Source organism: Octodon degus, unplaced genomic scaffold, assembly GCF_000260255.1.
Source record: "Octodon degus isolate 3935 unplaced genomic scaffold, OctDeg1.0 scaffold00042, whole genome shotgun sequence".
Lineage (NCBI taxonomy): Eukaryota > Metazoa > Chordata > Mammalia > Rodentia > Octodontidae > Octodon > Octodon degus.
The window spans coordinates 4,104,235-4,115,943 of NW_004524618.1; the positions used below are offsets into that span (position 1 = coordinate 4,104,235).

The following is an 11,709-nucleotide window of genomic DNA, read 5'->3' on the forward strand; positions in this document are numbered from 1 at the left end:
TAGAAATGATACAGAATTTCACTAAACAACATAATAGAATTAAAACAATGGTTGTTATGTTGCATAATGTTGTCTTTAAATTAGTTGCCTACATTACCAGATATAAGCTTCCAAAATTGGTTAAAATTATAAAAAAATTAAAAAGGAGAAAAAAAGATTAGGCATTAATTTCTCGTTTCAGTAAACTGACAGAAATCAGGAATATAATTATCCAAGCTGTCCTGTGTATATACATACATACATATATCTTTTCCCCTTCTTTCTTTTTTTTTGTATTGAGTTTTTATTGGTGATTCTGAGTATATGCGTTTATAACATTTAAGTGTGAGAGATGAATTTAACATACTAAAGAGTTCTGTAGCATGTCTTCAGAAAGGATTATATACTATACAAACTAGTGAAGTCATACAAAACCATTTTTCATTGTCTTTTCAACTGAGACGAATCCTGTTCAGCACGCTTCTCCTCCTGAGGTGGTTCATTCTGAGCGAGCTTTGCTTTCAGCTTTTTATTTTCTTCTAGAGTAGCTTCATATTTCTCTTCCATTTCTGCCAATTCTAGGCGAAGCAGCTCAATTGCTGGATTTTCTGGGGTAGCAGCTCCTAAGTGATGCTTTAAACAATCCAGGGCACTGCTAGGTTTCTCTAGTTCTTCATCTATAAGGCTGCCAACACCTTGGCCAATGTGTCCAGCACCCCGACTTCTCCGAGTACTCCCAGAACTGCTCGCGCTTCGAGTCGGCGGCTTTGTAATGGGCCACAGTGACGGGGCAACGGTGTAGCTGGCGCCGGAGACCGTGGCCGGTGGGCTCGGAGCTGCCCTCCTCTTCTTTCTTTTGTCCTTCTCCTTATCCCAGTTGTTCCTTCTTTTTGAAAAGATTTTTTCTCTTGCACATATTTATTGTTATCGTTTAGATTTTCTTTACTCTTTCAGGTTCTTACACTAGTGCCGCAATCTGACATTCACACATGTGGGTCTGATTTATTTCATTCATGAGCATGGTTCCTAGTTACATCCATTTACCTATAAAAGCCTCAAGTTTATCTTTTTTAATAGCTGAATAATAACCATTTGTAAAAATACCACATCTTCTTTATCCATTCCTCAGTTGATGGGCATTTGGGCTGTTCCTGAGTTATGACAAATTGTGCTGCTAGGAACATGGGTGCGCATATACCACTGTGGTATGATGTTTTCAGTTCTTCTAGAAAAATACCCAGGAGGGGGACAGCTGGGTTGAACGGGATCTCCAATCCTAACTTTTTGAGGAAACTCCACACTGATTTCCACAGGAGCTGTACCAGTCTACACTCCCACCAACAGTGGAGAAGGGTTCCTTTTTTCCCTACATCCCTGCCAGCATTTGTTACTGGTTGGCTTCTTCATGATAGCCATTCTTTCTGGGGTGAGATGGAATCTCGGGTCATTCTAATTTGCATTTCTCTAATGGCCAATGATGTTGAACATTTTTGCATATATTTATTTGCCATTTGTATTTCTTCATTGGAGAAGTATGTATTCACCTCAGATGCGCTTCTTTGAATTGGGCGTTTGAGCGTTGGGGGCCGAGTTTTTAAGTTCTTTATGTCTTAGATAGAAGTCCTTTGTCTGAGAGGTGGTTGGTTGAAATTGTTGTCCACGATGGCTTCCAATCTGTGCTCCCCTGCCCCAGCCTCTCAAGTGTTACGGTCATGGGAAAGAGCCCCTGCTTTGCTCTCCCACCCGTGTGATTTTAGCTTTCCAGACATCGGTACAGCCTGTCGAGTGAGGACAGTCTCTATGCCCTACGGACTCACCGGAGCTGCCTGCAGTCCTGCCGTTTCTGGGCTTCTCCCTCGGTGCTGTCCACTGCAGTGACCTTTCTTTGCCTGGGGCTGCAATTGCTCTCGCATGCGCCCTCCTCCCATCTCCCTTCCGGCCCCATCGTTGGCATCTTGCTCTCCAAGTGAGGTGGCTGTTCTCCCTTCGCTTGGCCTCTGTTTTTCCATGCAGGGCCCCATTTTGCAGCTCTTCTCCTGGGTTCCCCAGAGCCCAGCCTCAAATGAGGCAGGCTTAAAAGTTTAAAAAGCGCTTTATTTTAGCTGGTACCCAGCGGCAACACCCGGCACAAAGTGCCTAAGTGCACCCCGAAGGGGGGAGCATGGGGTTTATAAAGCTTCAAACCGCAAAGCAGGCAGGGTACAACTTAGGGAGTTCAGGAAGACATGGCAGCTGCTGAGACTAGGTATGGTTAGGGGTCTGGAGAGGTTCTTGGAAGCGAGGGCTTACAGCAACGGCTTGCAGAAACAGAGGTTTTGGGAGATAGGCACATTTTACAGCAGCTGACATGGTTCGCTAAGATGGCACATACAGAACAGGATGGCGGCGCTTTGGTCAGGTTATGACAGTCGGCATGTCATGGGCGAGCGGCTGCATAGCAGCCTAGGATGTCCCCACCGTCCTTGCCGAGGGGTGAAGGGCACTTGGATGGAGCTGTTAATCTCTGTCCTGGGTCACACTCTGCACAGGAAAAGGAGAAACTGTACGTGGAGCTGAAGCACATTTTGGCACGGCAGCCTGGCCCTGAAGCTGCAGAACAGCTGCAGATCTACCGGCACACCCTGCGGGAGAAGACCAAGCAGCTGAAGGTGAGTGGCAGCTCCGCTCTTCGCTGGTGTGGCAGTGCCCGTCGGCCGGCTTCCTGCATGGGTGCTGGCCTGGTGAGGTCACCTCTGGGCCACACAGCTCCACGTCGGCTTTCTTAGAGCTCATGGGGTAGCATGACCTCCCTTTTCAGAAGGAGGCTGCGAGCATGGAAGGGTAAAGAGCGGGAGGGTTAGGCAGGGAAATGGACATTTGGGCGCCAGAGTTTGTGCAGATGACCGCAAGGTGACTTAGAGGACCTCAGACCTGTAACGCTGTTGGCCACTTGAAGCTGACCACTGGGCCAGTGCAGGTTTCCACTACTCTCCTCACCAGGAAAGAAAAGCTCCTGCCAGCCCCCAGGTCTTCCTGCAAGACTGGTGAGAAAGAACAAAAATCATGTGAGGGAGTCTGGCCAGATAGTTCAGCGGACTAAAGAGCCTGCTTAGGCAGACGTGGGGGCCTGGGGGTGGATCCTCGATGGCCGTGCCAGCCCCACCCCGGGGCACACTGAGACAGCAATTGAGACTGGGCATGGTGGCATGTGCCTGTAATCCCAGCCCTTGGGAGGCTGAACACAGGCGGATCACTGTGAGTCCGATCTGTGTAGTGAGACCCTGTATACCCTGTACTAGATACATTCATATATATCTCCAGGCTTTTGTTTGCGTAAGTCCCTCCTAAGTAACAGAAACATCTCAGCTGCAGAGGTAGGGCCTTGTTCTGTTGCGTTTCCCTAAAAACCACGTGTGCTCACACAGCGCTTTGAGCTTCCCACGCAGAGCAAGGCCTACTGGCCTGGGCTCACTAAGCAGGTTCTGAGCATGCAGCCGCGGGAGGCATGAATGCCTGCTGGCTCTGGTGCCGACCTGCCCAGGCCCTGCCTTTCTGCCTGGTGCAGCAAATGTCCCTCACACTCTCACAAATTGGACAGTGTCAGATCATGTCCTTTCACACAAAAGGGGCAGCAAAACAAGTCTAGTTATAATGTTAATCTTCACATTCCTCTGAATGCTCATTCCGAGGGAGCGTACTCAAACTTCGAGCTCTGCGTAGCGCGTATGTCTTCAGTTGTGCTCCTCGGAACAACTAAATATTTCAAACAAACATTCAAAGATTTACTTCCTAGTTTTGTCAGGATGGGGTTGATAGCACATGTCTGTCTGGCCCCACATAACTCTATTTTTTAAGTTTTTCTTTCTTTATTTGGTACAGGGTCTCACTATGCAGCTCAGATTTGCAGTGATCCTCCTGTCTCAGCTTCCCCAGTGCTGGGATTACAGGCATGCCCCACCACTCCTGGGTTTGGTGGCTGGCACAGTGTGGCCGGCATGGCATGGTGGGGGAATGGAACCTGGGTCCTTGCGCATGCCAGGCAGTGGCTTAGACTGTGTGGCTATATCCTCAGCCCCCCCACCCCCACATAGCTCTTGGTGGCTGAAGCAGCCCTCACGAGGAGCCTTTTGATACTTTCCTCAACGCTTTATCTCTGGAAGTCTGCGTTTTTCACTCAGGACAGTGCAACCTTGTGCAGCAGGGGCAGGGAGGCAGGCAGCACTGAGGCCGTCCAACAGCTCAGTGTCATTTTCTGGGCTCTCAGGGACGTTCCCATTCATTGTTTGGAAGCAAAGTTTTGTTCCCAGGGTTTGACAGGTTTTATTTTTTTCCAATGTGAAAGTCACAGCCTTTAGGTTATGACAGCGTAGTCAGAGTAAGTTTTGAAGCAGTTAAAAAGAAAGTATTCAGAAGCAGATGAATACACAAAAAGCAAAGATGTCCCTGTTATGCAAATCTTTCAGCTCGCGAGCCAGAGGAAGCACAAATCGAGTCAGAACAGCAGCGCGCCTTTCCTCCTCCTGGCGCTGATGGGGAGTGTGCCCCACTTGGGCTTGCTTTGCGCTCTGCTTGGGTGACTGAGGTGCAGCTCTGGCTCAGCCCCAGACTGGTGGCGTGCATCGGCCCCAGGCCCAGACGGTGAGGGAACGGGCGTCTCAGCACAGCCCTGTCCTGCTTGTACTGCTGTCCTGTGCTCACGCCGCCACCACCTGTTTCTAGAGCGCTCCAACAGGCAAAGGGCCAAAGAATGTCACAGTGAGGCAGCAGACCTTAGCAAAGCAGCCACCTTGGCCAACATAGACTGGATTCCTTGAAACACATTGGATCAGTTCACCTTCACTGTTTGACTTTTGCCTGATTGTTCTCTTTCGAACCAGGCAAGTGACGTTTCATTGGCCCTCACCACTTGAGCAGTCTTGGCTGGGGTTTTACTCAGAAGTGGACTTTGCACCTGGGAACATGTGCAGCCCGCCCATCATTATGCGCCTCCAGCTAAATGCTAGAAGAAAACGTTTTCGGAGAGGGGCTCCTTTTCACCCTGCATCTTTTGCTAATGCTGCTTCATTTGGCACATTAGGTTTTGTCATCAGAGCTGAACATGTATGAATCACAGAGCCAAGAATATAAGTATGAGATTGAGAAACTCAGCAATGAACTGATGGACGTAAAGAAGAAATACCTGGCTCAGAAACGCAAGGAACTTGCTCAGAAGTAAGACCTGGCCCCATGTTCTGGTTCTGTTGCTCCTGTTACCTTCTCGTAAGAAAATATTCAGTAAATGCTCCTAGAGGGCCAAGCTTCCTGGAGCCGGCAGAGTCACGGGAGGAACATCCCTCAGCATCCCCCAGGTCACGAGCTGGTTGGTATCGGAGCAAGATCAGTGTCGCGTTCGACGCTGAGGCCCTTCCTTAGCACCCTAGTGGGGATTCCCTGGTACCTGCTCACTGGTAACTCTAGCTTGGAACAGAAGAAACGGGCTGGGGTCTCCCCTGCTCTTCTGTAGTTTGCAAATAATCAGGCCAGAGCTAAGTTTGCAGATGAGCCTTGCACAGGCTCAAGCAGGTTCACAGTGAAAGCCACATGCACTTCTGCACAGGGAGCAGGCTTCGGTGAGACTGCCCCAGAACTGCAGCTGTACTGCTGGAAATACAAGCAGTTCCTATACTGTAGGTGACCAGTCTCTGAACTGTCACCCACACCTCATATTTGATTTGGTATCTGCCGTGGGGTGCTGACATAAGCCATTTTGAGGGGAGATGGTAATGCAGATATGAAATTGACACTTTGAGTCTCAGGTGCTCTTGTGTTGACTATAAACATTCCCTTCACTGTATGACTGTGCTCCCCCCCGCCCCCCACCGATTCTAGGCCAGGGTAGAAAACCCAAATGAATCAGTAAGCTTTGAAACTTGGTTTGACTGCATGACATTTCCAAAATCATCTTGCTGCCTTGGCTGCAACTTACATTGTGGGTTGACAGTCATACTGGTGTTTCATTTCTGGGGACATTGGCACACGTGAGACTTGGTTCACATGCATCAGACTATGATCTGCTAGAGGCAAGCAGCGAATAGGTAACCAGAGGCTAATTCGCCTGCCAGTGATGTCCGCCCTCCCTGCACATCAGAATACCCCCAGTTCCACGTTTAGATGCCATCGTGGTAGAGGAGAACGCTGCAATCATTTAGATAAGAATTAATGTGTAGGAGTAGCAACAATCTGCTGGAGAACCTGTAGCACGATGTACTAAACACCCCCGCCCCGTCCCTCCCTCCACCTCGGCAGACTCCGAAGGCGCTGGGTGGGCCTCAGAAATCCACCCTTCAGCAGGCAGCTCAGGTGATTTTCATGTGCACAGAAGTTTGTACACCAAAAGATTAGAGGTATGAAGTGAGTGAACGGTGCGGGAGAAACACTGCGGGCTTCCTGTCGGATATCACACTTGCGCTTAGCTAATGTCAATGTGACCTGCTCCTACCAGAGGACAGCGTCGAGCCCACTGGGCTTCAAGCTTTGACATGCCCCGGTTGGGAAAAGCTTCCCCTACCATATGCACGTACATAGTTTTAAATACAATTTGTATCTTAGGATGGTTTCAGATTTATCTCCATATATTTTGATGTATACATTGCATGCTATTGTCTTCCTGTGACTATGAGTGAGGTGTCGTTGTTAGCTTTTAAAGATAAAAGCATAGATAGGAGCTCTGCTCCATTCACGCTACACTCACAGGAGCCCCTCGGTGCACTGGGAAAGCCGTGGTCTGGTGCATGCAGTTCCCAACAGCTGTGTGGATGAACAGCGGCGACTGCAGCCCACAGCGAATGCTCCTCCTGCCTTGGTCCTGCGTTGGGCCTAGTCCCTTTAACCTTACCAAGTGCTGCATCCTTTGCAGGACCCAGGAAGCATAAGGACCATGTTCTGTGGCCTTGGCCCACCCTTCTCCATGGCCGTCCAGGAGAATCATGGTGCCCCTGCCGAGCGCCACTTGTGGCTATTTAAATTCAAATACATTCCTGCCACAGCAGATTGAACATTCTGTTCCTCAGTGTCATTGGCTGCACTTCAAGTGCTCACCGGCCACATACGGCCGGTGGCGACTCCAAGAGTGCGGGAAGAGGCCCAGGACAGTGCTGCTCTGGAACCTTTGCTTTCCCTGTCCTTAAATGCCCAGCAGTGGCAGCCACTTTGACCTGGCTGGGCTTCAGGGGCTCTTCCATCTGGTAGCGACATAACCTGGGAGACAGAGCGCTGAGTTCAGAGCAAAAGAGACGAAGGTGTTGGAGAAAAATGTGCCCAGGCAAGAACTAAAATGCTGAGATGGTTGAGATTGGAAGGAAGAAGGCTGCAGGGAGTCATTATAATGGTCTATAAATACATTAAAATGATAATGTAAAGGAGACAGTATTCCCATTAGTCAGCTTAGACCCAGCCAGAAGCATTAAGCTTAAGTTCCTTCAGAAAGGAAAATTTAGGTTATCTAAGGCAAGGGCATGCCGGGGAGTGGGGAGCATAGCCTGCCTCTCGCACCAATCAGGAGCTGTACAAGTTGCCGGAGAACATGCAGGAATCCTCTTTGCTGGATCCACTCAGGGCTAAAGTTTTGTCCCATTTAGAGAGGGTGGTTATGCACAGTAAGGAAATCAGTTCTGCTAAGAGATTGCTATGTTGATTAATGAGCGCTCTCAGATTATTTCCAAACGGAAAAGTTTGGAAGGTTCCCCCCCACTTGCCCTGTATCAAATCGCAGCCCATGTCATGCCTTACCTTCTTCTCGCTGTCTCTCCTTTCCACACTCACTGGTTCTCGTGGGCATTTCATGTATCCCTGACTCTGCCACTCGGGCCCCCTGCTGGCCTAGAATTTTCAGGGCAGGATTCTTTGTCAAGTGGCAGAATTAATTCTCATGTGAAACATGCAGCGCTGTCTTACCTAATTTATTTGGATTTAGCAGTTTTCCTAATTGTTTAAAGGAGATTCCACTGGTGCTTTGTCTGAGGCCTTTGGTCACACCACACGTCACTTGTGAAAATCTAAATCACTTCTGGAAGAAATCTGAACAAACGTGGGGCTACGTATGTATTTCAAGGGTTTTCATATAGAAAATCCACTTGAAATTTTAGGGTAGAACTCTGTGTATCTGTTGCCACGAATACAATCTTACCCAATTTAACCATTAACCTAGAGTTACAAGAAATTTTGTATTTTGGACATATCCAAGTTTGATGAAATACTTTATGTTTGGTAAAAATTTGTGGATTTCCCCCTAAACTTTGGAATGTGCCAGATGATGAGAAATGATTTAGTTGCTATAATTGTGTGAATAGAAAATTCTTCTGGTTAATGTCTGGAGCTAAACAAATTACTTTTTTTAAAATAGGAAGGTGATTCTATTCAGAAGCCACCAACTCTCTGCTATTCGAGTCGTCGTGAGTCTTCTGTCCATGTTTACGTCCACACTGGGGATGCACACACATGAGCAGTTGTCTCTCCCTACTGTGTGTCGCCCATGAACACTTAATTAGATTTACACAGCCACCTTGTCTAAAACTAGAAGCTTTAATCAAAATTGTTTTCAATGGCTAATTTCCCCTAGGAACTTAGCGTCAGAGTCGATGGAGAAGAAGATAGTAAAGAAGCTAATTTTCGCCTCTTCTCTTGCAGGGACAAAGACAAGATCCCCACAGACAACACCATCCTGGCTGCCAAGCCCAGTGGCCCTCGCTTCGTTGGGGGCGGCTTTCCCCTCACCAAGATGCCCAAGCTGAAGTCCTAATGTGACGCTGCTGCCTGGGTCCAGCTGAACAGCTCACAGAAGGAAAAGTACTCCGCAACACTCTTGAGGGAGCTCCTTTACAACCCTCGGATCAGGAATATCTAGCTAAATCAGGTGCCCAGATTCCAGGATGGAAAGAAAGGCTGAGCTAACACGGTCATCTACACACAAGAGGGATACCTTTTACCTGGACCAACACATTAGAATTATAATTCTGTCTATCCAATTTGGCTGTTCCTGAAGGAAACAGATTCTTTGTTACAACCACAGCAGCCAATTTGAAATGCACCAGATGTAGATGCTCCACATGGATGAAGCTTTGAATCCTAATTTCTCTATTAAAGATATTTATGTACTTGAAGCTTTTATATTCAAAATATTTGTGAAATGCAGTGCGTCTCCTCTCATCTTAATAAGAATCAATTTTAATTATTCTTCATTAACAAGTCATTGCATGAGACGAGACAGAGGGACACACTCTCAAGTGTACAAAGTATTTTGAGAATGATTTCTATGTGGAATATCTTTTTAGGCCTGGGGTAGGAAAATCTATTCCAAAGAGATATACAAATAAATGCTTCATCATAAAAGAACCATTATAGAAATTTTGATCTTTGCTTTAGTAGAGTCTGTAATTAAAGTTTAAAATGACTGTGAGAAATGCTTACAGTAAGGACTTGATTCAGAAGAACCAGGACTGTGAATTGAGGGGCTGGGCGGGCATCTTCCACAGACCTTACAGGTGAGAAGGGAGTTCTTTAGCACAGGGATCCCTGCAGCCCTCAGGTAGCCAGCCAGCCAGCCAGCCAGCATTTTGAGCCATTTTGTCATTTTTTCTTTTTGTTGTAGGCACAATTATTTGGTCGTAAGTTCACAGGTCCATCATGAAGAGTTCATTCAGTACTATTGTGTGAGGACCCTCCGGTATCTTGATCTCTGTAACTTATTAATTATTGAGGAGTAAGTAGCTCAGCCCTGAACAAGAGCATTGTAAATGGCTCACTAGAACATTCCCTTTGTACTAAAGGATCCTCATTCCCAAGGTGAGAAACCACAGTGTCAGGGAGCCAAGACCTCTTTCCAGGCTGTTCCGGAAGGCAGCACCTAGGGGACCTTCTGGGCGTCCAGCAGCTCTTCAGCCCACCAAGGCCAGTATCCTCTCTCAGCCCTCTGCAGAAGCCGACCAGAGGCAGGGACGGCTGTGCACGTGCTCTCTTGTGTCGGGATCCCAGGAGAGCCAGTAGGAGAGTGCAGAAGGGAGATGCAGGGCTGGAGAGATGGCTCAGTGGTCTAAAGCACCTACTTGCAACTAGCTTGGCAAAGCATCAGGGACCGCGGTTCAATCCCCCAGCACCACATGCCAGCCAGCCCCGCCCCCTGGTGGGCTGAGCTGGCCACACACACACCCCCCTCTCTCTCTCTCTCTCTCTCTCTCTCTCTCTCTCTCTCTCTCTCTCAAATAAATAAAAAAAAAAATTAAAAAAAAAAAAAAGAAGGGAGATGCAGATGGAAGCAGGCCAGGCAGGGCCGGGGTAAAAGCCAGGTTCCCCGAGGGCCAGGCAGGGCCGGGGTAAAAGCCAGGTTCCCCAGGGCCAGGCAGGGCCGGGGTAAAAGCCAGGTTCCCCCAGGGCACAGCAGCTCTGGCCTGCAGAAGGGCTCTGGAGCTCAGGTGATCGCAGCTCCAAGCTCTCCCCTCAGGGCTGCAGTGGGGCATTTTCAGCTCAGTGCTGTTAGCCACAACTAAGGACTGCTCCAGAGCGGCCCTCTGACTCTCGCTGGCATTAAGTGCAGCCCCAGTAACCAGCACCTCAGTTGAACCGGGCCAGTGAGCTCACAGCACTGGCTGCTGAGGTGGAGGTGCGTAGGGAGTGCGGGGTGAGCGAGGCATCAGTGTCTTCCTCTGCTGTGCTTAAGAAGGGGGCTCAGGGCTGGGGGTCTAGCTCAGCGACATAAGTGCCTGTCTGGCAAGTACAAGGTCTTGAGTTTGATCCTCGGTACAACCAAAAAAAAAGAGGGCCCTGTGGGTAGGAAGCAACACAGATTCCCATGGGGAGGTGTGATGGTGAGTTCTCCAGGGAGCATGCAGGGCTTTGGGGCTCCATATGTCCCCTGGAGACCAAGGCGGCAACACTGTCAAGCCAGAGATTCCAGCGGGCAGTTTCTGGTATCACCTCTCAGAGCCGGTCGGGGTGTGGTTAGCCAAGGAGGCGATGCTGCAGGCCTCCCCAGCCGGCTGGAGGTGTGCGGAGCACCGCCGGGCGGCTTCGTCTGGAGTCCTGAAGAGGCTTCCCGAGAGACTCCCTTCTGTAGGCCAGCCGAGCCCTGATTCCTCCCCTCTCAGTGTGGCGGAGACTCGGAGACAACGGCTGGGCTCGAATCGGATTTACTACTGCAGTGGGTTGTTTTGAAGATTGGCTGAGTTAGAACAATGGGAGGCCCCCGGTGACAGTCTATAAAATCTGCCACTGTTATTATTACATAAGAGATGCAGGTTGTTACATAAGGCTTGCCGCTTATGAAGGTGAGCTGACCCTCGTTTAGAGGGTGGGTGGCACCACGACATCCCAGTGGAGCTGGACTCGGCAGTGTCCAGCTGCGTACCTCGCACGCCGTGAGCCTCACGAACGCATCTGCGTGTTGCTTATAACCACTCCAGGGACACAGTGGCCCTCAGCTTCAGAGGTCAGACCTCCAGCCTTCCCTGTAATCATGGAGGGAAGGCCTGTGCGCCTGCCGGCCTCCCTTCTGTTTCTCTTCACCGCCCAGCGGGGGTTGTTCAGACCCTGCCCCTGACAGGTGCCCCTCTCCAAGGTGCAAGCCGGCTCCGGGAGCTGACGCCCTTCAGACGCGGCCCGAGCCTGAGATGAGGAGCAGGGCGTGCGGGCAGCAGGGGGAGCAGGCGTGCAGGGAGCAGGGGGAGCAGGGCGTGCGGGCAGCAGGGGGAGCAGGGCGTGCAGGCAGCAGGGGGAGCAGGC

The 11,709-nt window shown here is 49.6% G+C and overlaps 1 protein-coding gene and 1 pseudogene across 1 annotated transcript; one reads left to right on the forward strand and one right to left on the reverse strand.

Annotated features, from left to right (window-relative positions):
* Positions 1-420: 420 nt before the first annotated feature.
* Positions 421-1,892, reverse strand: LOC105742210 (annotated as a pseudogene).
* Positions 1,893-2,339: 447 nt separating this feature from the next.
* Positions 2,340-9,079, forward strand: LOC111816838 (cilia- and flagella-associated protein 58-like). The gene is made up of 4 exons (XM_023715496.1): positions 2,340-2,372; positions 2,508-2,627; positions 5,036-5,169; positions 8,623-9,079. Exons 1-4 carry the CDS (start codon positions 2,340-2,342, stop codon positions 8,732-8,734), a joined length of 399 nt encoding a protein of 132 aa, XP_023571264.1. The 3' UTR covers positions 8,735-9,079.
* The last annotated feature ends 2,630 nt before the right edge of the window (positions 9,080-11,709 follow it).